Raw genomic sequence first — 25,914 nt, 5'->3', positions numbered from 1 at the left:
ACTTATTTATATGTTCTAGTTAGTAATTATTATTCATATATTGTATTATTTTATTTTTGTTATTTAGAAAAAATTTGATTAAAAATATTTTAGGAATAAATAAGTTTAAAAGTGTGAAAGAAATATTTTTATTGAATTTTTTTATATAGAAATATTATCAAAAAGAGAAGGTTAAATTATGTGGAATACTCGATATCCGGTTTGATACTAAAAAACGTGGATATCATATCCGATTCGATTCGATAGGAATTGTGCAGATCAGATCGAATTTTTGGTCATATCCAATCCGATCCAATAAGCATACACCCTTATGAGAGACAGCATTGGGATCATCGCCAATACTTGTAGCAACGACAACACCTTCAACCATGGAACGTGTCTCCAGTAGCAACAGCGGAATCGGAATAGGGAAGAGGCAGAACAACATGAACTGGAAGCTCCGGAGGCAAAGCCAATTGAGCTGGAGATTAATCCTAGACAATCGAAGATATTAGAGACGAGAAATTTGATGAGCTTCGATGCCAATCTAGAAAGAGAAGGAAGAAGGAACGGGACGTGGCGGTCGCAATAAGATTGAGTGATGGGTAGTGAGTGCAAGGAGAGGGGGCAACCGCGAGCAGTGAGGGCGAGCAACGAGACTGCACGGTGTCACAGAGGGGCCAGCAAGAGGCATCATGACATAGAGAGGCTGGTTAATGGCACAACAATGAGATGGAGGTTGGCGAGAGGCGACGACAGAGAAGGTTGAGACTTTGAGTTCTGCCTCCATCGTGTGTTGAACACTACAAGTGTGAGAGATTAGGTTGGCGAGGGACGAGCAACGCGGCGCCGAGACAGAGGCTGATGAGAGGCGGTGATAGAGAGAATTGAGACTTTGTGTGCTTGAGAATTGAGACGTTGAGTGTGTGAGTATGAGAGAAAAAGTTGGAGAGGGGATTTCAAAGGCCTTAGTTTTTTTTTATAAATATAAAACATCGTCGTATTGTTGATAAGAGCGGGGATTTATTTGTCCATCTTTGTCCTCTTTACACGTCACGTGTCATGTGCACGTCTAAACGTATCATTTCATCATTTTCTATTGAGTATACAAACGAAAAAAGCATGTTATGGTAAACTGATTTGTCTGCTAGAGAAAAATTTTAAAAATATTTTTGTGCATTAATTTTTTTTAGTGGGACTAAAAAATCCATTTTTAAAATTTTTAAGAATTAATTTAGATAATTATTCTTAATAAAATATTTTTATATTTTTNTTTATATCAAATATATTATTCACAGTTAAATTTTCAAAAGGTTATGACCAATTCAACATGGCAACTAGGTTTAAGAACAAGAATTTTGTGTCTAGTTTGCTTGCATTGGTCTTTGAAAAATTGTTGCTAAATTAGTTTTAAAATTTTTTAAAATTTAGCTATTTTTAAAATTTTTTACGAATTTTAAAGACAAAAAATAGATTTCACCTTCTCTTGCAATGTCATTTTAATTATTTTTTCATTGAATAGATAATAAATGCATTAAAATACTTAAATATTTAAATTTTTCACTGCAAAATTTTATATAAATTTAATTTTAATATGCTTATCTCATAAAAAATTTTACATAACTTTAAAATGAAATTTATGTATCTAACTAATTTTTAAATAATAAATTTAAAAATGAGTTATTTTTAACGATATAAAAATACACAATTAAATATTTAAAGTGTACTTTTACCCGAGAAAACTAGATTTTAATTATATTAAATTAACCTAACCAGAAATTGAGGACGATCATTAAGGTTGCATTTAAATTAGTGTCAAATTAACATGCTTGTTTAACAAGTTGTTTATTTAATTTGACAAAATTGTTAACTTGGACGGTTTTAAGCACATTCAGCAACTCCATTCAAGCTTCGTCAATAGCCTAGTTTAATTTTTCAAGCTTTATCAACCATACTATTAGCAGCTAAGTCAGTAACCTTGTTAATAGCACTGTTAGTAATTTCTACTTTTCTAAGAGTGTTCATAGATAGGATAAAATTATATTTGTCTTGGCTCGAATTTGAATTTAAATATTAATTGAGTCTATTTTAAAAAATTTTATTCAATTCTAAATCTAATAAAATTTTATTATTTTTAAGTCACATTAACATTGGATTGAAACCGAATAAAAATCTAATCTAGATAAAATTTATATCAAAATTACAATATTCACATAAAAGATATTTAACAAGTAATAATTAAAAGATAAAATTAAAATATAATCACCACTAATTCTAAAACAAGTCAATTAGACATTAATTCTTTAAAAGACTATGAAAACAAAACTAATAACCAACATAACATTAACTTAGTAATAATTTAAGAATTAGGAATTTAATTTTTATGTATAAAGTAATTTTATGTGTACATTCAATTATATAATACTATACAATAAAAATAAACATTATTCATATTGACTGCGTAAATAATAATTTAAAAAAACGGATATGATTATACGACAGTATAAAATATTTTACAATGCCATGTATCAAAATAAATAAATTTTTGAAACTTGAAATAATTAATAGCAACAAAATATTTCAATCACAAATAACTATGACGTTAAATTTCATAAAATTACAGGTATTATTCATCAATTGATTCATAATTTGGTGTTAAAGTTGTCAACTTACTCTTTCTAGGATTGATGTGTTAGTCATATTTGCAAAACATATAAAAAGTAGTCTCTTTTTAATATAAAATATTATTACATGAATTGATTAACAAAAAATTAATAAATACATCAAAATATATATAGACTTCGAATCTAACTTAAATCACGATGAAATTGAATCAAATTTAATCTAAATCAATTGGACTCGACATACTATTTGAAATAGTCAAAGCCATAAATATTTTTAGTGATAAAATTATGAAAGAATAAAAACTAAAATAAAGCATTGTTCAATTAAATATATATAGAGCATTGTTTTATGAAAGATAAAAGTAAATAAAAATAAGATAAAGAAAAGATAAGATAATAAAGACTAAATATATAATTAAATTTATGCTGTTGTGCTGAATTTATGGGACATGAGACTTCTTTATTGTTGTCATAGACTAAGTTGTTGCACCGTTCCCAAGCCGAGAATAAAGAATAAAGAAGTATTGCGACTCACAAATTCAACACAACAGAATACATAAATTTAATTACAATTTTAGTCTTTATTATCTTATCTTATCTTTCATAAGATAATACTCTATATATATTTAGTTTTACCCTTATAATTTACAATTCAATTTAATCAATCAACAATCAATAAAAGTTTCTTCATCTTTTCTATTCTTTCACAATTTTATCATAACCAATAAATAATAAGCAATAAACAATAAGATGACGAGCCACAAAGACATCAAGGAGACCTGTTGATCTTGAGCGGATTCCTGTTGAAGAAGTGTTCCGAGAATTGAACTGTACCAAGAATGGACTCACCAATGAGAAAAGCCAAAAGAGATTGGAAGAAAAGAAGGAGAGCAAGGTGCTCAAGTTCTTGGGCTTCATGTGGAACCCTCTTTCATGGGTGATGGAACTAGCTGCCATCATGGCCATTGCATTAGCAATTGGAGAGAATGAGCCACCGGATTCGCAAGATTTTCTGGGTATAGTAGTGCTGTTAATCATAAACTCCACCATCAGTTTTATACGAGAAAGAGGAAGCAGCGCGTAATTTAAAAAGTTGTTATAACAATTTAGTTAGATTTAGTTAAATATTTTGTTTGGATGTAGAGTTTTTTTTTTTCTCTTTACAAAAGATTTAAGATGTAAATCTTTCGTATCTAAAAAATGATATATTAAAGGAGCTTTTTTTTCTTAAAAAAATAAGAAATAAAGACTAAAATTGTAATTGAATTTATGTATTCTGTTTGATTGAATTTCTGGGCCACAAGACTTCTTTATTATTGTCATGGACTAAGGAGGAATAGTAGTTTAATAAAATAAAGACTAAAATTATAATTGAATTTATGTATTCAATTAAACTGAATTTGTGGGTCATGAAATTTATTTATTGTTGTCATGAAATAAGATGAAAGAGTAGTTTAATACTTAGTAGCTCCCTCCAATTTCAAAAGGTGGACAACAATGGAAAGAAAAAAACTGGGTCTCACAGTAACTTAGTAATTGTGAGAGATGAGCAAAAGGATTTTATGAAAAAGTTGCTATGTGAATATTTAAAAATGCTATTTCTATATTAAAATTAGTTGTTAAAATCAGTGGCTAATATATTTTTGTATAAATACATGTGTGGTTTAATTTATTTTCAATGTGTATTTATATTTTAATATGTATTTTATACTGGTGACTAGGGTTAGAAGTGAGTCGAGTTGAGTCGAGCTAGACGAAGCTCAAATTCAACTCACGAAAATTAAGCTTGGCTCATGTTGACTCATTAACAATTGAACCTATTTCGTAAACTCAAATTCGACTCAACAAAAGCTCACGAACTGACTCAAATAATACGAATATAATCTATAATTCTATATCAATAAATTATAACTTATATATATTAAAAATATTTTTTTAAAAATTAATATATTAGCTATCTATCAATTATAAATTTTTTATTTATGTACTACATTAAAATTATATATAAAAAATAACTATAAAATTTTAAACAATTAAAAATATTAATATATATGTAAAATTATATATTATAATATTATATATATAATTGAGCTAATTCACGAGCTAATGAGCTGAACTTATCTAAACTCAAACTCGACTCATTTAATTTATAAGCTCAAATCCAAGTTCAAGTTCAGCTCACGAGTTCATCTTATCAAGCTATTAATGAGTCGAGTTTGAACAGATCTATGAGCTAACTTAACTCATTTTCTGTTTTATTAATGACTAATTTTGGTGAGTGATTTTGGTAGAGGTGAATATTTATCCCCAATTTTAAAGCATTGTTTTAAGAAAGCCCGAATAACTTCGTTTTTTGTTCACGTGGAGAAAGACAAATAGTCATTGTCCAATCTAACCGTCTTAGAGCGTAACATTAATAACCAACTTGGCATGTTAACCGTTAACTTGATAGTTAAGTATTTTTTTAAAATGACAAAAAAATTTGTATTGTCTTAAAAAAAAATAAGATCAATACATGCCACATAAAATGTATTTTTTTCATAATCTATGTAAATTGCGACAGGAGTCCTGCGGTTTATGAATACATGTAATTCGCTATAGGGGTGTCGCAGATTACGTGCCAGGGGAAATAAGCATGGTTTACGTGTGAATGACTATTGTGCATAAACCGCGACAAGAGTCTAGCGGTTTATGTGTTAGTATAAATACGCTTTAGGAGTCTCGCGAATTACATTTGTGGTGGTTGTAAAGTTTTTTAGAAAGAAAGAGAGGTTTTCTAGAGAGAGGAAAAGAGAGAAAAGTGTAGGGGTGATTGATTTGAGATCGGAGTCGGGACTATGGCGGAGGCATGCAGTCTTTACAGGCTCAACGGCGGTGGTTGCCCTTTGTGGCGAGGCTTGATGATATGGGCAGTTATAGCTGGGGGTTGGCAGCGTTGGCCTGGCTATATCGTTGCATGTGTCGGGTGGCCAACAGAAACGTGACAAACTTGGCAGGCCCACTGCATCTACTGCAATCATGGATTTTTTGGTGGTTTCCTAACCTCAGGCCGCGAGGATTCGACACATATTCCTTCCCATTGGCTTCCAAATATACATATCTGTGTAGTTAGAATTGAACTGTAACTTTTTTTATTATGGTTCTACCTGTTAATATTGTATAACATTGTATTCGTTCAGGTGGGCCACCTACTTGCCGATATCTGACCGCAAGGAGGAGAGAGTCGTCCAGTGTCGCCTAGCATTGGACCGCTTAGGTGATCGAGATGTAAGTTTATTCATTTTGTTTCAATTTTTATCTAGTAATTAACTATATATTTGTTAGTTAATGGACTAATAAATGTATTTTGTCAACGTCTGTAGATTGTTTGGGAGCCTTATGCTTCGCTCGACATGATGGCTGTTGTTTATTCAGAGATTCTCACAGAGGAGCACAGTCGGTTATGGCGTGCATGTACTTGCTTGATATACTTCACCGTCATTGAGTGGCACCAGGTGGATAGGGTGCTGCCACAGCTGGGTGGCGTCCAGCACGAGCCTGAGCCAGCCTCGAATATAGACTGGCTCCATGCCAAGGATGGGAGGGGTGGGGACAGATGGTTCCCGAGCTACTATCAGGTATGACACCTTAGTTGGCAGAACAGGGTTGATGCTGTCCTGAGTATCCCCCAGGTGCTTGATCCTGGGCCGTCCGCAGACTTTCTGCGATGGTGGTACAGAGTGGCCCATAGGTTTCTGTCGCCTGATTCCTTGATTGCCGATCCTAGAGTTGAGGAGATCAGTCAGGATGTTGTTCAGAGAAGGTTGTCACATGCACCTTCTAGAGTTTCGATGCCGGACGTGCCTGATGACAGGCGCGTCAAGCAGCGACGACGCATTGGTACCCGGGCTACAGACCGGGAGTGGCGATGGCTGGATGACATGATTCAGGATGACAGATCTGGTGGCGACGGAGTTGGACATGCCGATCACTGTGTTCGGCGTGGCCGTCCTCAGCGTCGGGGTGGTTCATCAGGGGTTGCATCTGGTGGTCCTGGTGATAGACCCACTGAACAGGCAGGGGGCGGAGACCCAGGAGGTTCCTCTTACACATGTTTCGAGCTCCCAGGAGATGCGACCCTGTACCACATCGATCGGCCCGTCTCACTCTGGCTGGCCTCTGGCGCTACTATGCTGGAGGTTCGACGGGCATGCCCACGCCATATGCAGATGGAGGCGTCCCTCCCATGCCCAACCAACAGTCATACAGGCTGGCAACAGGCTCATTTAGGTCTACATGAAACTGGAGCTGGAACCCATGAGGGTCAGACATCTGCGGCTGGTACCGCTGCATACTCTCCATATCTGGACGGTACTCCTGCGTAACGTCCATCTGGGGCTGGGTCTCCGGCATCTGATTCTGTGGGGTCTGCTGCTGAAAATGCGGAGAGTCGTCATCCCGGATGAGATCTACAAAGTCGGAATAGAACTGTGAACTCCCAACTTCGTGGTCCATATCCATCGTGAGGACAGGCAGGAGCCGTAGCTTACTATTTTATGTTTTCATTGACGTAAACTGTGTATGTCAGATTTATCATGTACTTTTGTATTATATGTGTTTGTACTTAGTTTATTTCCATGGAATTAGGTGTGTGTTATGTATGTTTTTGTTAACCATAGACTTACTTTGTTTTATGTTTATACAAACTGCTCACTAACGCATAAACCGCTAGACTCTTGTCGCGGTTTATGCTTATTTTCTCTGGCACGTAATTCGCAACACTCCTATAGCGGATTACGTGTATTCGTAAACTGCGGAACTCCTGTCGCGATTTACATAGATTATGAAAAAAATGCATTTTGATATCCGTTTTCCATTTTATACATTCTGGTAAGAAAGGTTCCTACATTATTTATTATAGTAAATTGTCCTTTACAATAATTGTGGTCTCTATTTTAGTTAGAGAAAAAATAAATCTGATAAAAATAGTAAAATGATAATGTGAAAGTTTTATTATCATTGAATTAATCTATTAATTTTTTTAAAGAAATATTTTTATTCATAAAGAAGCCAAATAACACTTACAAATATAATAGATATCAGTTTTACATCGATAATAAAAAGATCAATATCTTATGTTCAATATCTTATGTATTAAATTATAATCTGATAGAAAGCATAATATTCGATTACTAAAATCTTAAAAAATAAAAATAGAAAAAAATTTGAGTCTTTTTTATTTTTAAATTTACACAGATGTACTGCAAGACAGTAAAATATATTTTCTTCTTCTCCACATAGATTTGAATATTTCCTAAATCTAAAAATTTTCTTCTAAATTTGAAAAGATATGTGGATTAAATCACCAGCAGCAACCATAAAAAGAACCAAAAGCATCACCATAAAAGAGAAAAAACACCACGGATGGATTATTAAAATCAGGAACACAAAGTTAAACTCAAGTCCGATAACAATCAACAATGAGAATCGTAGACAGAGAAAAAGAGAAATTAAAATAAACCTGAAACTAAAAAAAAATCAGAAATTGAAATCAGAAGAAAATACTAGAACCAGAAAAAAATAAGAGAAGAGAAAGTGAAAGAAAAGGAAAGGAACAAGTAAGAAAAAGGCTAGGGAGATGATTTTTCCGAATCTAACCAAACTAGAAGAAAAAAAAAGTGAAAATCAAGAGGAAATTGGAAGAGGAGAAGAAGAATAAATGACCATTTGTACCCATAAAAGATAAAAATGCTAACATATGTACCCACACTAAATCGAAACTAAACTTGTACCCACGCAAGATGCCGTTCATGTGACAAAAGTACCCTGGAGGGTTGGAGTGCCACGTAGGGTGCTTTTGTCACACAGAAGATTTCTTACGTGGGTACAAATTTAGTGTCGATCTAGTGTGAGTACATATGTCAGTATTTTCAACTTTTATGGATACAAATGGTCATTTATTCGGAGAAGAATACCAAAGAGAGTAGGTGAGGTAAAAAAGAACAAAGAAAAGAGAGGAGACGTTTGGAGGTTGAGAAGAGGCCATCGCTGCCAAGGTTGAGCAGTGGTGACAGCCCTCAAAGCGAGAGTCTCTTAGGTATGGAAGAGAGAGGATGCTTAATGATTTCCTATGTATTAGAGATTGTTAGCAGAAAAGAAAATAATAAAATTATAGTTCTCCACTTAATAAAAATTACCAAGTTGATTAAGTCTTATTAAGTTATTGAGTAAAATAGTCAAATTCGTTCTTGAAAGATTACTTATTCTTTAAATTAGTTCTCGAAAGATTTTTCTCAGTCAAATTTATCCTTCAACAATTTTAAGTTAATCATGTTAGTCCTTCCTCCACTTTTTTGTTTACGCCATCAAAATTTGCTAATGTAACATGTTAAATGATACCATAACATACATTTAAAAATTTCAATTGACTATTAATATGATAAGTTCATAAAATTATATCAAATCAAAATTTAATTAAAGAAACCTTGAGACATTAGAATCATTCAATTTGAGATTGATTTGATCTAATTTTATAAATTTATCATATTAATCGTTAATTAAAACTAATATGTATGTGTTGTAATATCACTTAATATGTTATATTTGCAAATTTTAACATTCTTAACAACCAAAATGATAAAAAGACTAACCTGACTAACTAAAAATTTTTAAAAAATAAATTAAATAATTTTTTTTTAAAAATAAATTTAAAAAATAATTTTTTTTAAAAAACTAATTTAACCATTTACTTAAGTTAATTTCTCTCCATAGTTCTCCACAATTCTCCCTGCTTTAAAAAACAAAAAAAGGTATATTGAAATTACTAAGTTGTCCCCAGATATATTTCCACAAAAAAAACCTAATCTCATTTTATCTGATTCTTTCTCGAGCTCAATTTCTCGTCTCAACTTTGCCTCACTCCCAATCTCAAATCTCACTTCCTCTCTTCTCTGCCATCACTGCAGTCACTCACTTTCCCTCTCTTCTATTCCATTGCTGCCTTCGTGGCTGCCCTCACCGCCTTGCTGCTTTCGCCATTACCATCCTCCCTCACTACCTTATTCCCGCTCTCTACTGAGTAGCATCATAGATGGATCGAGAATGGGGTTCCAAGCCAGGGAGCGGCGGCGCCGCCTCCGCTCAGAACGAAGCCATCGACCGCCGCGAGCGTCTCCGGCGGCTTGCCCTCGAGACCATTGATCTCGCCAAGGATCCTTATTTCATGCGCAATCACCTCGGAAGGTAAACAAAAACCCTAGTTTCCCTAAAACCCTAGCTCTGAAAATATTCCTCTGTTGCGAGCGATTCTCAATAAATTGAATTGCTTGTTTTTTTTTTCTCAGCTACGAATGCAAGCTTTGCTTGACTTTGCACAACAATGAAGGGAACTACTTGGCCCATACGCAGGGGAAACGACATCAAACGAATTTGGCGAAGCGTGCTGCTCGTGAAGCTAAAGATGCTCCAGCTCAACCTCAACCTCACAAGCGCAAAGTTTCCGTTCGCAAAACAGGTTTTTATTTTTTTATTTTAATTTTTTTTTGTAATTCTAATTCTCAATCAAAATAGTATATCACTAGTTTAGTCATAGATATCAATCTATCAATCAGATTAGTGTCTGTGTTAGTAAATTAAGTACTGATTGAGTTGAGAGCATACGAGGACACAATGTTAAGGACTACCCTTTCTCTTGAAAAGAAGAACATAATAGCTAAAGTGAAATATCTGGCATGAAAATGATACTAATACTAATTTGTAAGCGTCAGTGACAATTGTGATTTATTTATCTTGAATTTCATGGTTCAACGTAAGGGTACATTCCATTCTGCATTGGTGGTTGTGGTTGTATGTAGCATATGAAAGTATCATTTCGTGTGATGGGATGTTAGACAAATAGATGTTTGGGGTAACAATATTTACAGGGACTATCAATAGTATTTATCTGTTTTGATGACTGAAGCTTAGGGATATCTGAATCTGGAGACGATTCTTTAACATTTCTGATCTCAGAGACCAGTCAATTTTCCCTCAGATATCTTCTAAAGTTTCAATTTTTCATTGACATCTACTTGGGTAGAACTTACTGGTCTTCTCTTGTAAGAGATAAAGAGTGGACTGCTAAAAAATCATTCTCCGCCCGTAGTTTTCAAATTGATTTTATAGGTCCAAACATTTTCTTTACATATTTTGATGTGGTTTATATGGATTATGAATGCTAATTCGGCGTACCTAGTGAACGGGGATAACTTCACAACTTGGGGTTTTCTTTATAGCTATGTTGTGCTTGATCAGAATATGAGATTAGTATCCATGCCTATTTGTGGGACTTCAACTTATTATTTTCTACATGATATGTTATGGAATTATGGGACATATTAGAAAACAACACAAATGTGGCTCTCCATAATTGTGTGATTATAATGATGAATGAAATGATGTTATTCCATTTGAACTGATTTGTGTCTTGCGTACTATGAGAGTGGTTTTATACAGAGTGAGATGCAAGATGCTGTCAATATTACTTTATGGTTGATTTTTTTTAAATCTTTTTATTTTATAAAAGAAGAAACCCTATTTAACATAAGAATATAATGCGGAAATATTTTATATTTTGGCAGTCAAGATTGGTCGACCTGGATATCGGGTGACAAAGCAATATGATCCAGAGACAAAGCAACGATCTCTGCTTTTCCAGGTATTTTTTAGGTTATCTTCACTTCTTCAGTCTCCCTTCTGCCTCGTAACTTTCTTAATTGATTATTTTTCCAATTTATACAGATTGAATATCCTGAGATTGAAGACCTAACAAAGCCAAGGCACCGATTTATGTCTTCTTATGAGCAGGTGGGACTGTGTCATTTTATTGGCTTATCACTATCTTTCTGTGTTAGATTGCATTCTTTTTGTCCTCAATGAAAGCATGGTCTAAAATAAATTACTTTTTCCCCCTCTCTGATCACATTTTTTCACAGAGGGTGCAACCATTTGATAAAAGATATCAATATCTTTTGTTTGCGGCTGAACCATATGAAATCATTGCTTTCAAGGTAAATCACTACTCTTGTTTATCCTTTTTGTCTTTTTTATATTTTATCTAAGGAAAAAGAATTATAGTGAATTTTTATTGGGCCTTAGTCCATTTGTGCTGAGTTGAGAAAATTCTTTCTTTTGTTGATTAATCTGTATTTACAGGTCCCTAGCACGGAGATTGATAAGTCTACACCAAAATTTTTCTCACACTGGGACCCAGATTCAAAGATGTTCACGGTATACTTTCCTCCTGTTTCCCATATTTTTTTTATGAAAGTACATATTTTGCGTGGAATTGGGGAATAATTTGATATTTTTCCCTAGGGAACTGGGAAAGTGATCTAAGAGCATTGAATTAATTATATCTTTCTGAACCCCTTTTTTTGGACGAAAAATTAGAAGCAGAACCTATAGTATGTTAAGCCAAGGAAATAATATGCACTGATCCTGAGATCTTTAACACATTTAATATTGGAAAAATGGCATGGCTCTACAGCCACATGGCCTTGAATCTGGTTGTTTAATTTCTTTCTGGCTATTGCTTGTTCTTTTTGTTCATATGGTGTGCTCAATGATATTCGATTTGTCACCTGTCATTGATGATGAAATTGATATTTTTATGCAGCTACAATTGTATTTTAAATCCAAGCCACCAGAGGCAAACAAACCACAGCCCCCATCTACAGCCAATGGTACAGCAGCACCTGGTGTTCCACCAAGGCCCATGCCCCCGCCACCTCAAGCTCCACCACCACCTCCTCCTCCTCCACAAGGGCTACCTCCTGGTGCACCTATTGGAAATCCTCCTAGAGCCCCTCCACCACCAATGCCAGGATCATTGCCACCCCCTCCTCCTATGGCAAATGGTCCCAGACCTGCACCTCCTGGTGGAATGCCATCTATCCCGCCCCCTCCCCCAGTTGGCAGTGGCACATCAGGAGGTTTCAACATGGGTTCTAGACCGCCGTCAATGCCACCTCCACCTCAAGGTTTCCCATCCCAACAAATGCAGAATCAGGGTGTCCGGATGCCTCCACCTCCCCCTAACATGGGACAGTAGATCAAGCCTAGAGGCAGTATGCTGATCATTTGAATTGTTCAACAATTTGTTCGATGACCATAAATGTTGATATTGGAGTCAGTCTTAGTAGCTGGACTCCAAATTAACGAGGCATTGTTCATTGTCTATTTGAGTTTACAAATCTAGATGTCATTGTACTAAGCCATATGGTGGTTGGTTTTGTGCCTGGTTGGTATTGGCCATATAATGTACCGCTAACATAGATTCCTAAATCGCTTATGGTCGGAATTTTTTATCGGTTTGAATTGCACTAGTAGTATTGGCCATGCTTTTGATGGTATCACCTTTCATGTAATTTTGTAAAACGAGAACATTTAAATTACCTGTAAGTAATATATCTTGAATGGAAGGCGATAGTTAGCATTTCGTGTGACTATGTATTGATATTCGCCATTCATAAGTAATGAATCTTATAATGGAAGGTGATAGATGGAATGTTGCATGGTTTTATCATGTCAATGTGTTACATGTGTTAATTGGCAAGTCTTTTGGGACAAATTAGTACCTATGCTGTTCTAACCATGTAGCTTTTACAAATGCGCATCCGTTAGCGTCTACTACCAGTATCCTATGGGAGTGTAGAAACAAGTTGAATACGTTGTGGATGAAGATGGTGATCACGAAGCTGCATGGGCTTCACCACCTTCTCAATTTTTCTTTTCTAAGCAACAATGATTTTTTTTTATTTTAGTTTTTTTTTTTTTTTAAGAAATAAAGAGAAGTTTAAAGAAAAAGATAGTTGTTTTTGTTTATTGGCTTAAAAAATGATTATTCTTAATCTTTTCCCATTTTTTATTTTAAAAACTAATTTAGATTCCTTTATATACAGCAAGTTGCTGTGTTGCACTTATGTTGCCTGAGATTAGGTTACTATGTATAACGTTTTTCAATTTATTTATAAAAATATACACTATTTTTTTTAATATTTATAAACAATATTATGTTGATTTATGCGATTGTACAAACTAAATAACATCAACCAATATTTAGTATCAGTATGAGAAAGCCAAAGAGGATTGACAATATAGGTTTGGAAGTTGAAACACAAATGTAATTATCTTTATACACGTAATTAACATGAAGATATATCTCCTAATTTTGCAATGTCAAATTCACCTGAACTTATCAATATCTTAAAAAAACAAAAAGCATATAAGTATAAATTAATTAAAAAATGATAAATATATTCCATATATAAGGAGTATTAAAGACAATATTTCTTGGAGTCAATAAACGATAGTAAGAAATAATGCAGGTTTAAATAAAGGAAAAGTTTAGGGAGCCAGTAACTTTGTTAAATTCTGGCTAGTATGTAACCAGTAAAGAAAAGTGAACCATTGAATGAAAGCTCACACTAATCTCACACCATTAAAACTATCATTGACTGCTATTTGATGACTGCAAATCACAAAAATTGTTGTCTCCTAACATTCCTCTTAAATAAATAATGGACGGATTCTAGAACCATTTTGAAATACAGTGCAATTCTTCTGGATCCCCTTTTGTTTCTTACTTTCTAGAACTAGTTTATTTATAACTGAGCTAACCCTAGCCGTGCCGATACCGTGGAAACAAAACATTACCCAGTCAACTTCCTCTACAATCTCTATCTAGAAAAAACGTCTAGTTCTTACAAAGGGAAGAGTAATTCTTACTCTGCGTGTATTAATTTATTATTATATCACAAAATAATTAAAAAAAGAGAGGAAAAAAATGACGTATCATAAACGTTGAACCACACAACCAACTATAAATGCTTCTCTGAGTGTTCCACTCCCAATTAACTAACATCCACAACTAGCTTCAAACAATTTTGAATTTTCACTGTGAATCCATTAGCCACTAACAAATTATGGAACGTTACCAGAATTTACTTGAAACTAGACCCGCATCTCACTCCAACTTCGAGTTCCCCAAAGCTGTTTCACCAACCGTTCCCAACGACGTCGTTTTTTGCGGCAAAGTCATAACTCGTCAAACCAGACCGGATTCGGAGCTGAGTAAACCAGAGACTTTGGCCAAGCAAAACTCCGGTCGGACCAACGGCTTTACCGCCCTGCTTAGATCACCGTCCTACATGGAAAGGCGGTGCCGGAAGAGCTGCAGCTCCAATAAGCGTTACAACGGGATGTTTGGAACGGTGAAGTTTCCGTTGCAAATGGATCTGAGTGACATTAAGATGAGGCAAGAACGGAATGAGCCCGCGCCATTGCCGAAGTTTCCGGCGGAGGAAGGCTGCAGCGACGGAGGAGAGAGTTGCTGGGAATTGGTCCGGCCACTTAGGCGTCGGGGAGCACTGATGAGCGGCTTAGCTAAGGCCTCATGTGGATGTTTTCCCATCTTTTAGGATCGTTTTTATTTATTTATTTATTTATTTGACCAATTTTTCATTTTAAATTTTTCTCCATATAATATATTAATATATACTTCGTAGTTATGTAAATTATACACAGTGATATTAATAAAAGTTAAATATAAAAGTCATCGGACTTTGGTTATCCAAAAAATTTGAGATTTTTGCGTCAAATTCTTAAGAATCAAGTGTAGAAATTGAATTCAAAATATCGACACAGTAAAACAGTAAGTGTTTAGTAACATTTAAATCAAAATAATATAACTTATATATAACGATTAATGATATTTTTTCAAGTGTATTTGTACAAAGACTAGTGTGAATTCATAGAGAGAATCGGGAGTTACATCTTGCGAATTTGCAACATCCATGATCAGGCTAATTGTTTTATATATTGACAAAGCTTTGGTGTAATGCTGGGTTATGGAACTTAGGAAAGTTTTACACGGTTGTAACAGTAGACGGGATGAAATTGGATGGTTTGATTTTATGCAGGTGAAAGAGGACATAAATCGAACTATTTGATTTGTGATTGTTAAAGATGTGTGTGCAAAAAAATCGGACTTACCAATAAGACAAAAATTTGATGGACAATGAAATCAGACTTATCAATTTTTAGGAGACTGATTTTTTTTGGCGGGCAATTCCATTAATCGGAATGTTCGATTTTAGGTTTCAAAAAAGTTGGAATCATAAAAAAGCGATCGGACGGTCCGATTTCAGTTTAATATATACCCAACCGAGAACTGAGCAAACCTACTTCATCTTCTTCTCACATTCTCCAAATCTCTTAAGCTCGCATCTCTCTTTCTCTTCTTCTTCTCTATTTTCATGCGACACGTATTTAAGAATTATTTATCGAAATATAAATTTTGTGGTGTGATTGCAGCAGAGCTCCCTGTTATAACGGATGGGGAATTCACCGTGGGAATGGAATTCGGTTCTAGGAAGGCAGTAATTAAGGCGATGAAAGATTATACCATCCGTAGAGGTGTAGATTATCGGGTGTTTGAGTCAGAACCGACGACATTCTATGCTAAATGTACCCAATACGGCGCAGGTTGTGATTGGCTGATCAGGGTTAGCAAAATGTCCAGGAAGTACTGTTGGGAGATAAGGAGGTACAATGGTAGTCACACCTGTACTAGGACCGTCGTTTTTCAAGATCATTCGAAGCTGAATTCCAACACAATTGCAGAAACAATAAAGCTGTTAGTAGAAGTTGACCCATCTATAAAAGTAAAATCAGTGATTGCAGAAATACAGTCGAAGTTTAACTACACCATAAATTATCGCAAAGTATGGTTGGCAAAACAGAAGGCAGTGAAGTCAATTTTTTGAGGTTGGGAAGCTTCATATGAAAAACGTGAGTCTCAGGACGTCATTTCTCGATCAGAGCATTTACCAATGCCAACTGATATTAGACAATTCCAATCTGAAAAACGTGATAAAAGCCATTCTTACATAAATATCCCTCCACAATTTGATTGTGCCGATCCAGCAGCATGTAGTGGTCATATTGCAACATTCGTGAACCCTACAAAACGTAGCCACTGACCACATTAAACAAATATAATCTTATTTAGTTAATAAATTAAATTTAACATAATCAAATTTTTATTATCACATAACCATAACCAGTAAAACATAATCATGTTAACTATATTATTAACTACTCAAAATTATTTTATCATAACAACTCTTATTCCTAATTTTCTATTTATATTTATATAGCAAAAGTAATAATAATAATAACAATAATAATAATAATAATAATTTTATTATCGTACCTAAATCTTAATAAAAATTATTACTACAACAAATTTATTACTAACAATTAATACTAATAATTAATGCCTTTAATATCCCACACGCATAATATAATCTTGATAAAAATTATTACTATATTAATAACAATTTATAATTAATTTGTTATATCACACGTATAATCTTAATAAAAATTATTACTGCAATAAATTTATTAATAACAATTAGTATTAATTATTTTGTTATCATACCTACACATTTTAATAAAAATTATTATTAGAATCTATTAATAACAATAATTAATTTATTATCATACATCCATAATCTTAATAAAAATTATTACTACACTAATCTCTAACATTATCACTATAATTTATTACTACTAATATTTATAATTATCATTATTATTTTAATTAAATTAAAATATTTAAAAATTATTACTATACTAATCTCTAATATTATCACCATAATAAATAATTAATCTCTAACATTATCACTATTATTTTAATTAAATCAAAATATTTAAAACTTATTACTACACTAAACTCTAACATTATCACTGTAATCAAATAATAATCTCTAATATTATTACTAATATTTTAATTAAATCAAAATATTTAAAAATATTACTTCACTAATCTCTAACATTATCATTATAATAAACTACTAATCTCTAACATTATCACTATTAGGGTAAAGTACTAAATTGTTTCCCTGTATTTGCACGTAATTCTGTTTTGGTCCTTAAGGTTTAAAGTGTCATATTTGAATCTAAAAAAGTTTCATTTAGCATCAATTTAGTCTCACAATGAGGTCAAAGTTAAATAATTAACGGAATGTCCTACATAACAACAGTACAAGAACAAAATCGATAATCTAAAGAATGAGTACAAGCTCCAGAGGCACAAAACAACCGTTGATGCATCAACACATTTATTTATCATTCTCTTTAGTTCTATAGAAAATATTTTATTTATATTATAAAAAAAATAATAAACGAGTGTATTGGTGCCTCCACGGTTGATTTTGTGTCTCTGAAGCTTGTACTTATTCTCCATATTATTGATTTTATTTTTGTACTATTGTTATGTAAGACATTCCGTTAATTATTTAATTTTGACCTCACTGTGGGACTAAATTGACGCTAAATGAAACTTTTTTAGATTCAAATAGGATACTTTAAATCTTAAGGACTGAAACAGAATTATACCCAAATATAGAGACCAATTTATTACTTTACCCTAAAATTTTATAATTTATAATATAAGCTTGAGGAACAAGAAATTTTACAAATCATTATAGTCATTATTAGTAATTTATAGTAAGATTGATAAATAATAATAAAATCATGATCTTCTCTTATTTAAAGGAGATAATAACTATAAAAATAATCATTTTTTTTAGAATGAATCTTCTTAATTGTAAAAAAAAATTAAAAAACTAAAGTGTAATTTTTAATTCTTTATTATTCTCTTTCTTATATTTTTTTAGTCTCACTTATAAAATTAATAATAAAAAATTATATTTTACTCCATTAGAAAAAAAAGGATCCATTCCTGCATTCCTGTGTATTCTATAAAAGTAGTACAGCACTTTATCTACAATCTACTAGTAGAAAAAATTATCATAAGTAAAAATGTTGAAATTGTTGAAGAAATCCGTTACAAGTAGAACAACATGTACTTCATCTACAATCTACTGAAAGAAAAGATTTTTTTAATTATTTTGTTAATATTTTTTTATTATTAAAATTTAACAAATACACTAAATAAATGAAAAACAAATCGTTTTTATTGAAAAAATATTTTTTTATAGGCTAAAACAATTTGATCAAGTTAATATTGTCTATGTTTAATTCAAAGATAAAATCTTTGATGATCACTTGAGCATAGTAAAATCATAACGGAATAACCAAAGATATTATGGAAATTAAATAATTAAGAAATAAATTATTTAAAATTCTGTTTTGAAAAGAAAAAAAGATAAATATGTTGAATACATGAGAAGGAGAGATAAGATAAGTGGTTAACTAGTTAAATAACATTTTGCATGTCCAGCGCCATTATTTTGTTAAAAAAAATTTTTTTTAATGAAAAAGATATTTTTTTTATCTTTTAACGCATTTGATAAATTTCTAGTAGTAAAAGTAAAAGCACTAGTAAAATCAAAAAAAGATTTTTTTAAAAAAAATGTAATTTATATTTTTTTTAAAGATTTTTTTCTTAAAAAAATTTTGTTTTTCATATAATAAATAAATAAATAAATACTTTTATATTGTTATACCCAAACATAATTGATAAATAAAAAGATATTTTTACATGAAATATCCAAATATAAAATTATTTTTACTTCTTTATAAGATCTTTTAAAAAAAATAACTCGAAAAAAGATATTTTCTTACAAGTTCGCCAAACAAGCCCATTGGATAGATCCGGATTCCGGAGTTCCAAAATTTCATCGAAGAAGTTGCGGCAGCCCCGTGCCCCTGCTGACCGCCGTCTTCCTCCTCCGCTATCTCATCTCAATGTATGTTTTATCTTGAGAGTAGATTTGTTAGAATTATATTGTTTTTGATTTCTTATTTCTGCTTTGTTGTAGAGAATGAAGAGCGCTCCCATTCCCGAGGGGTGGCCGGAACTGCTCCGCTGTACCACCACAAAACCACCGCCTATCCTTCTGGACGAGCTCATAGCGGAAATCCTGCTGAGGATTCCGGCAAGGTCTCTCGTTCGATTAAGGAACAGCGTCTGCAGTTCATGGAGAACCCTAATTTCCAGTTCCCAATTTGCCAAGGACCACCTTCGACGTTCAATGGCGGTGGATCCAGCCTTGACCCACCCGCGTATTGCCTATTATAGCTTCTGGCACTCATACCCCACAATCGGAGTTTTCTCCGTCCGATCTGTGTTCGAGAACCGTCCCCACGAACCCACCAAAGTAGTTGGCTATGAGGGACGACGCCACCTTCGCATGATTGGCTCTTGTAATGGATTGCTGTGCTTGCACGATAAGCAGCGTGAGGATGGATTATTGAGCCCTCGTGCCATGCTGTGGAACCCCTGCACCGGATTCACATCTCAGCCGCTTGAAATTGGCGGTATATTCAGCGTCTATGGATTCGGTTATGATCATGTGAACGACAAGTATAAGCTTTTCGTCATTGTGGAAAAGAAATCAGGTGAATCTTTCACCAGAATTTTCACATTCGGCCCAAAATCTACCTGGAGAACAATTCAGGATTTCCCATATAGACTACATGACCCCAATAACAAGACTATTCTGTTGGCTCCGGTAGGGCTTTTTGTTAGTGGCACTGGCACCCTTAATTGGCTTCTTTGCAGCAGTCGTACTAGTTTTGTAGCAGTTCTTTCCCTTGACTTGGTGAAAGAGACTTATAGTCAGATTTCCCTTCCCAGTAGGGATTCAGATGATTCTCTCCGTGTGTTTCCCCAACTGGCTACCTTGAGGGGTTGTCTTGCTGTTTGTTATGAGACTAAGAAAACTCATTGGACTCTCTGGATGATGAAGGAGTATGGAGTTCCTCAATCTTGGATATGGCCATAATCCCCCACCACCCACTACTCGTTGATCCTCCTAGAAATTTTTCATTAGTGCCTGTGTACATGTTGAAAAATGATGTTCTACTGGTGCTTTCTCCTAGTTGCAAGTTTGTTTTATGTAACTTAAACGATGGCAGCATAGATTTTCCTAATATTGACAGCTCCGGTGATGGCATGACCCAACTCCGTCCTTTGTCTCGGGGTGTAGGCGGAAGGACATATCACATCTATCATGAAAGCTTAGTTTCACCCTCGCACTTTGGTCTTCCAACTTGCTCATCTGAAATGCGGTTATTTAAGCCAAGCCTATAATCTCTTAAGCCTGTTCATTTGGTGAAGAATATCCTGCACGGTCTCTTCAATCCATAACTTTATTATCATTATGTGGTGCCTTGTTTTTTCCATTTTTTTAAGTAGCTTCCTTATGAATCGAACTGAACCATACAGACATGAATACCAATCGTGTTTGGCTTTAGTTAGAATATGTATTTATCATAAAATGCTATATAATAATTTATGTTTTAGACGAGTTTGATTTTACAGAACTGCCAGTGCAATTTCTGCAAAAATTCAGATGCAAGTGCTATGTAACACCATATTTAACACGGGTAAATGTCAATTATATTGAGATTAGGTTATCAAATAAACCATTAATTAATTCGAATATAAGATTTGAAGCAGAAACTTATTCATGATGATGAATTGAATATTTTACATATGAAAATATCATTCATTTACTTTTTCTCTTCTGGATTAAGCTTTACACCAATATGCCTTGTATCAAAAGTAATTAAGCTAACTTCAAATCACATATAAATCAAAAACACATCTAGATGTGAGTATCCAAATATTTCTTTCCTAATCTTAAACAGGTCTCTATTATGAGCCAACAGTCACAGGATCAAGCTCTAACAAAGCATTAAGATCGAGACATGGATATAATTTAATTTCCATACCATACTTCCATTACCCAAACTATAGCAGCATCAAATATTATAAAATAAGATCACATGGTCGAGCCATGGCTTTCAAAAGAAATCATTTTAATAATTAATAGATAATCTGTACTTAAATATCTTTAGTATAAAGTTTCAAAGATCCTAAAAGCATATAATGACCCGAATAATTTATTTACTACTATACAATCTTCCTAAAAATCATTTGTATACATTAAAAGAATTTGGTCCATGAATCTATTTTTTAACTGATATGATCATCCATCTATATATACTCAAAAACTGTGATTCTTAGTGTGTAATCTATATCTATTCTCTTCTCCCCTCCATTGCATATATATCATTATGAAATTATGCTAATAATTGTGTACTAATTGATTATCAGACCGAAACACCAAGTCATAGAGAATAGAGAATAACACATCTCTGACATTTGATAATAAAAACAAAATACATCATGTTCAATATTTTATCCAAAAGATGTTTACCTAACCAATTCAACTGAGGGTGCCACTTGATTGGCCTTCACTCGGAGCTTGTTGCTTTTTGTAACTAACCTCTTATGCAATTTCTGAAACAATAACATAGCACAAATTATATAATAATTAAAAATGAGATTATTAGTAGCACAACAACTATATTATCTCTAAAGATCAATATAATGGTGCAAATTGAATGGTGAACAGACTAAGCAGTATTATCTAAGCTGAAAATAAAATCATGAAAATTGAATAAACATAAAAGTTCAAATCAAAGGGGGGAGGAACAACACAAAAGGCAAGAGAGAGCAATTAAAAACTTTTAGTAATAGCACAAAATTAGTATGAATACATCTCTTATTATCTCTGCCTTCTTCTCTGTACTTCTAAACCACAATCGAGCTGCTACATCCAAGTTCATCATATCAAGGGCACACAAGAAAGATGCAATTGAACTCTAGTACACATGCTAATGGAATCTCTATAAAATTCAAGTTCATGATCTCTTCTCTAATATAATGCTAACAATCAATTAGTTAACTAAAAATGTTTGTTTTACACATAGTGACATATTTTTCAAATTTCAATTAGTTAACTAAAAAATGTTTGCTTTTCAAAATACGGGAAAGGAAATCTATATAATAATTTTTAAATTGTTATAGTTATAGAAAATAATCAAGAACATGGTTCAATGATTAAAAAGCTGCCGACAAACCATAACATAGAACTGTAGCAGCGGTATATACTGAGTTCATAGAAACTGCAATGCAAACTAAAAATTGGAAAGGTACATTCATTATGCATGTATGGCAGAAGAAAAGGTAAATTAAAGCAGATAAATTATGAACTATTACTAGTATTATTGTTGCATATTCACAAAATGCTGCATGTAATACAAGACTTTAACCATTTGCATTATCTGTGTGCCATTGAGTTTTCAATATTTATATATGGAAGGAAACTCATTTTTAAAGGAAACTCAAAACCAAATATACAAAAGTTATGGAAGGAAAAGGAAGAACAAAATTAGTTAAATACATATAAACTTAGTTAAATATTAATGTTTGCCATCCAAAAATTAAACTGAACAAACTAAAGAAGAGACAAAAATGATATAATATAAATAAAAGAAAGGTAAAAAAAAAATAGTAATTAAGACAGATGCATCACTTATACCGTTTTGGCAGGCGCAGCTTCAACCAGAGCACCTTGCTAGCAAGTTTCACACTTTGAGCTTTGCCAGAGAAGTTGTTCCTTAAAAAAGGAATCAACTTTTCAAATTACTTATATAAAAATTCTAATAAAAATGTTAAAAAAAGGAAGAAGAATATGTTCCATCATATTTATTGGTTAGAAAATTTTGCTAACAGCAACAGGGGATAGAGTAAACTAAAATACTAATAATACCACACCACAAAAATACATTGCTGGAACGCTTACCAAAACATTGCACCGGAGCTCCGGCGTTTTCTCTCCTTGCATCCCGAACCCTAATGGCATTTTCTGTAATTTTTTTAAAAAGAAAAAAAGAAAAAAGAAAAAAAATTTCTACTTTTAAAGAAGAAAATTTACTACTCTGCTACACCACCAACGACAGGATCTCGGAGCTCTCCATTCTTTTGACTGAAGTCGTCAACTTGTTGCCAATTGCTCCTTCTTCTTTGACGGTAGTAACATCACTCACCGTGCCACTATTCTTTCTCCTTGTAGCTGCATCAACAGCCGCCGCCACCTCCAATTTATTGTTTTTCATCTTTGCTATTAGCCTTGTTAGAATATAATTAGGATCAATTAGCATTATTTAGCATATATAATATTTATTCGCTTAGCACCTAGAAATACCCTTTTATATATTGTATCATTCTAGACAACTTGAATATACTCAATAATACACAATCTTGTCTCCAGTTTAATCTCTTGTTTCTAACATGGTATTGAAGAGAATAGGTTGTTTTTCTTTAGTTGAAATTACCGTATTTTTCATACTTTTCTCCCGTGCCGTTTTTCCCCTTCCTTTTTGTCACTTCGATGCTTTTTCACCTTATCGACTAGTCTATTCTCTCCGTCTTGTGTCTTTCCGATTCGAATGATCAAACACCAATGTCATCCGCTGTTTTTCTATTCTCATGAAGAAATCATATAATTTTTGCTCTCTTTCGGTAGTTCCGTCTGCTTTCCTCGTGGCAGTTCCGTCTGCGTTCTCTTGTGGTAGTTCCATCTGCGTTTTATTGTGGCAGTTTTGTCTGCATCTTTCCGGCAGTTACGTCTGCGCTTTCTTTCGATAGTTTTGTGTACGCTTCCTTCTGGCAGTTTCATCTGCACTTCCTTCAGACAAGCGGCAGTTCCATCTGCGCTTCCTTCCGGCAATTTCTTCTGCACCCGTTCTATCAGTTTATGCATTTTTTTCTCTTTATTTTGTTGTTTTAAATAAGTTTCAAACTCAAATTGTCACTTGAGTTTGAGGGGAGATGTTAGAATATAATTAGGATCAATTAGCATTATTTAACATATCTGAATATTTATTATAGGATACTACGTCTTTATTATTTCGATTCTCTTAGCACCTATAAATACCCTTATTATTTTAGACAATTTGAATACATTCAATAATACACAATCTTTTCACCCGTTTAATCTCTTATTTCTAACACGCCGGAAATAGATTCGGAGCTTCTGTCGTCGTATTCTTTTTTCTTCGACAGACGCTCTCCTAACCCGCAGCACTAAGCACGCCCATTCTCTATCTTCTATCCCAGTTACTATTTTCATCACCGGTGAGCTCCTTTTTTTTCTTTTGTGAGAGAGAGAGAGCGCGCGCCCAAGTAGAAAGAAAGAAGGGAAGAGAGAGACAAAAAATCAAGGATGGAAGAATTGAAATATAAAACCTTAAGTTTAAATTTATTCACTTAGTTTTGATTTGGAATGCTTATTCAAATTTTGTGTTTGAAATTTGAATTCTAACCCAAAAAAGAGAAAGAACCCACTCATAGCCAAAATCTCCTTTGCAATCTTATGTGATTTGAAGTTTCTATTACTCTGTCTCACGGAATAACTTTTTTTTTTGTCAAACACACTCTTTTTGGAGCTATTATTTTGACAGCTACAATACCTATTTTACCCATTCACTTTTCAATGTTGACATTTTACTTTTTTTTTAGTTGATAGACATGTGTCATTTAATTGGCCATGAAACTTATCAATCACCTAAACATGCACTAGTTACTTGTTATATATAGATAGATAGATAATTTATGTTTTAGACGAGTTTGATTTTATAAAACTACGAGTGCAATTTCTGCAAAGGTTCAAGTGTAAGTGCTATGTAACATCATATTTAACATGGGAATATCTCAATTATATTGAGATTAGTTTATCAAATCACTACAAGGAAAAAGTCTGTCGGCACACTTTTTTTTGCCACGCTTTTAAAACATGTCCAAAAGTAGTCAATGGCCACATTTTTGTGAGGGTGGTAACTGATTTGTGATTTGATCACGTTTTTTTTGCCACGCTTGAAAAGGGTGGCCATAAAAAAATTGACACACTTTTTTGGGTGGCACTGATTTGAAATTTGGCCACGCTTTTTTTTGTCACGCTTAAAAAGCGTGGCCATAAAAGAAAACCGGGATGTTTGAAAAATGTGACGAAATGGTTTCATTGTCATCACATTTTTAAAGCATGGCCATTTCCTCTAACTCTTTGGGCACGCTTAAAAAACGTGACCATAAACCAAAAAAAAAAAGTTTCCATCCATCTTTCTTCGAAACACACATTTTTACACAACAATGCCCTAACAACACTCCTTCCTTTCTTCGAAACACACACACTTCTTCCTAACAATGCCTTGAAAAGTGAAAAGCTGAGCTCATCACCCTAACGGCGGCGGCGATCTTCACCTAACATAAACATAGAGCTCATAATCGGTGCTCTTACTCTCTCCCCCAATAACACTCGTTGGTCAACCTCATTCCAACCCTCTCTCGCAACCCCTCCGTAGGTGCCACCTCTGCCGGTGCTACCTGCGTCGGCGCTCCTTCCGTCTCTCCTGTAAACCTCTATCCCTCCTTCGGCGGTGACTCACTCTGGTAAGGCCTCCCTCGGCGCTC

The 25,914-nt window shown here is 33.5% G+C and overlaps 2 protein-coding genes across 2 annotated transcripts; both read left to right on the top strand.

The window, feature by feature from the left end:
* Positions 1 to 9,453: 9,453 nt before the first annotated feature.
* Positions 9,454 to 13,069, top strand: LOC107471503 (uncharacterized). The gene is made up of 7 exons (XM_016090983.3): positions 9,454 to 9,824; positions 9,926 to 10,095; positions 11,201 to 11,277; positions 11,361 to 11,426; positions 11,555 to 11,629; positions 11,775 to 11,849; positions 12,238 to 13,069. Exons 1-7 carry the CDS (start codon positions 9,673 to 9,675, stop codon positions 12,670 to 12,672), a joined length of 1,050 nt encoding a protein of 349 aa, XP_015946469.1. The 5' UTR covers positions 9,454 to 9,672; the 3' UTR covers positions 12,673 to 13,069.
* A 6,145-nt stretch (positions 13,070 to 19,214) lies between these two features.
* On the top strand, positions 19,215 to 20,630 carry LOC107471515 (F-box/kelch-repeat protein At3g23880-like). The gene is made up of 2 exons (XM_016091003.3): positions 19,215 to 19,339; positions 19,412 to 20,630. The coding sequence occupies exon 2, from the start codon at positions 19,415 to 19,417 to the stop codon at positions 20,375 to 20,377; it is 963 nt and encodes a 320-aa protein (XP_015946489.1). The 5' UTR covers positions 19,215 to 19,339; positions 19,412 to 19,414; the 3' UTR covers positions 20,378 to 20,630.
* The last annotated feature ends 5,284 nt before the right edge of the window (positions 20,631 to 25,914 follow it).

The sequence above is a fragment of the Arachis duranensis genome, chromosome 10 (assembly GCF_000817695.3).
Source record: "Arachis duranensis cultivar V14167 chromosome 10, aradu.V14167.gnm2.J7QH, whole genome shotgun sequence".
In the NCBI taxonomy this organism is placed as follows: Eukaryota; Viridiplantae; Streptophyta; class Magnoliopsida; order Fabales; family Fabaceae; genus Arachis; species Arachis duranensis.
The sequence above is the reverse complement of the archived record's forward strand: the minus strand, read 5'-3'. Positions and strand labels throughout refer to the sequence as shown.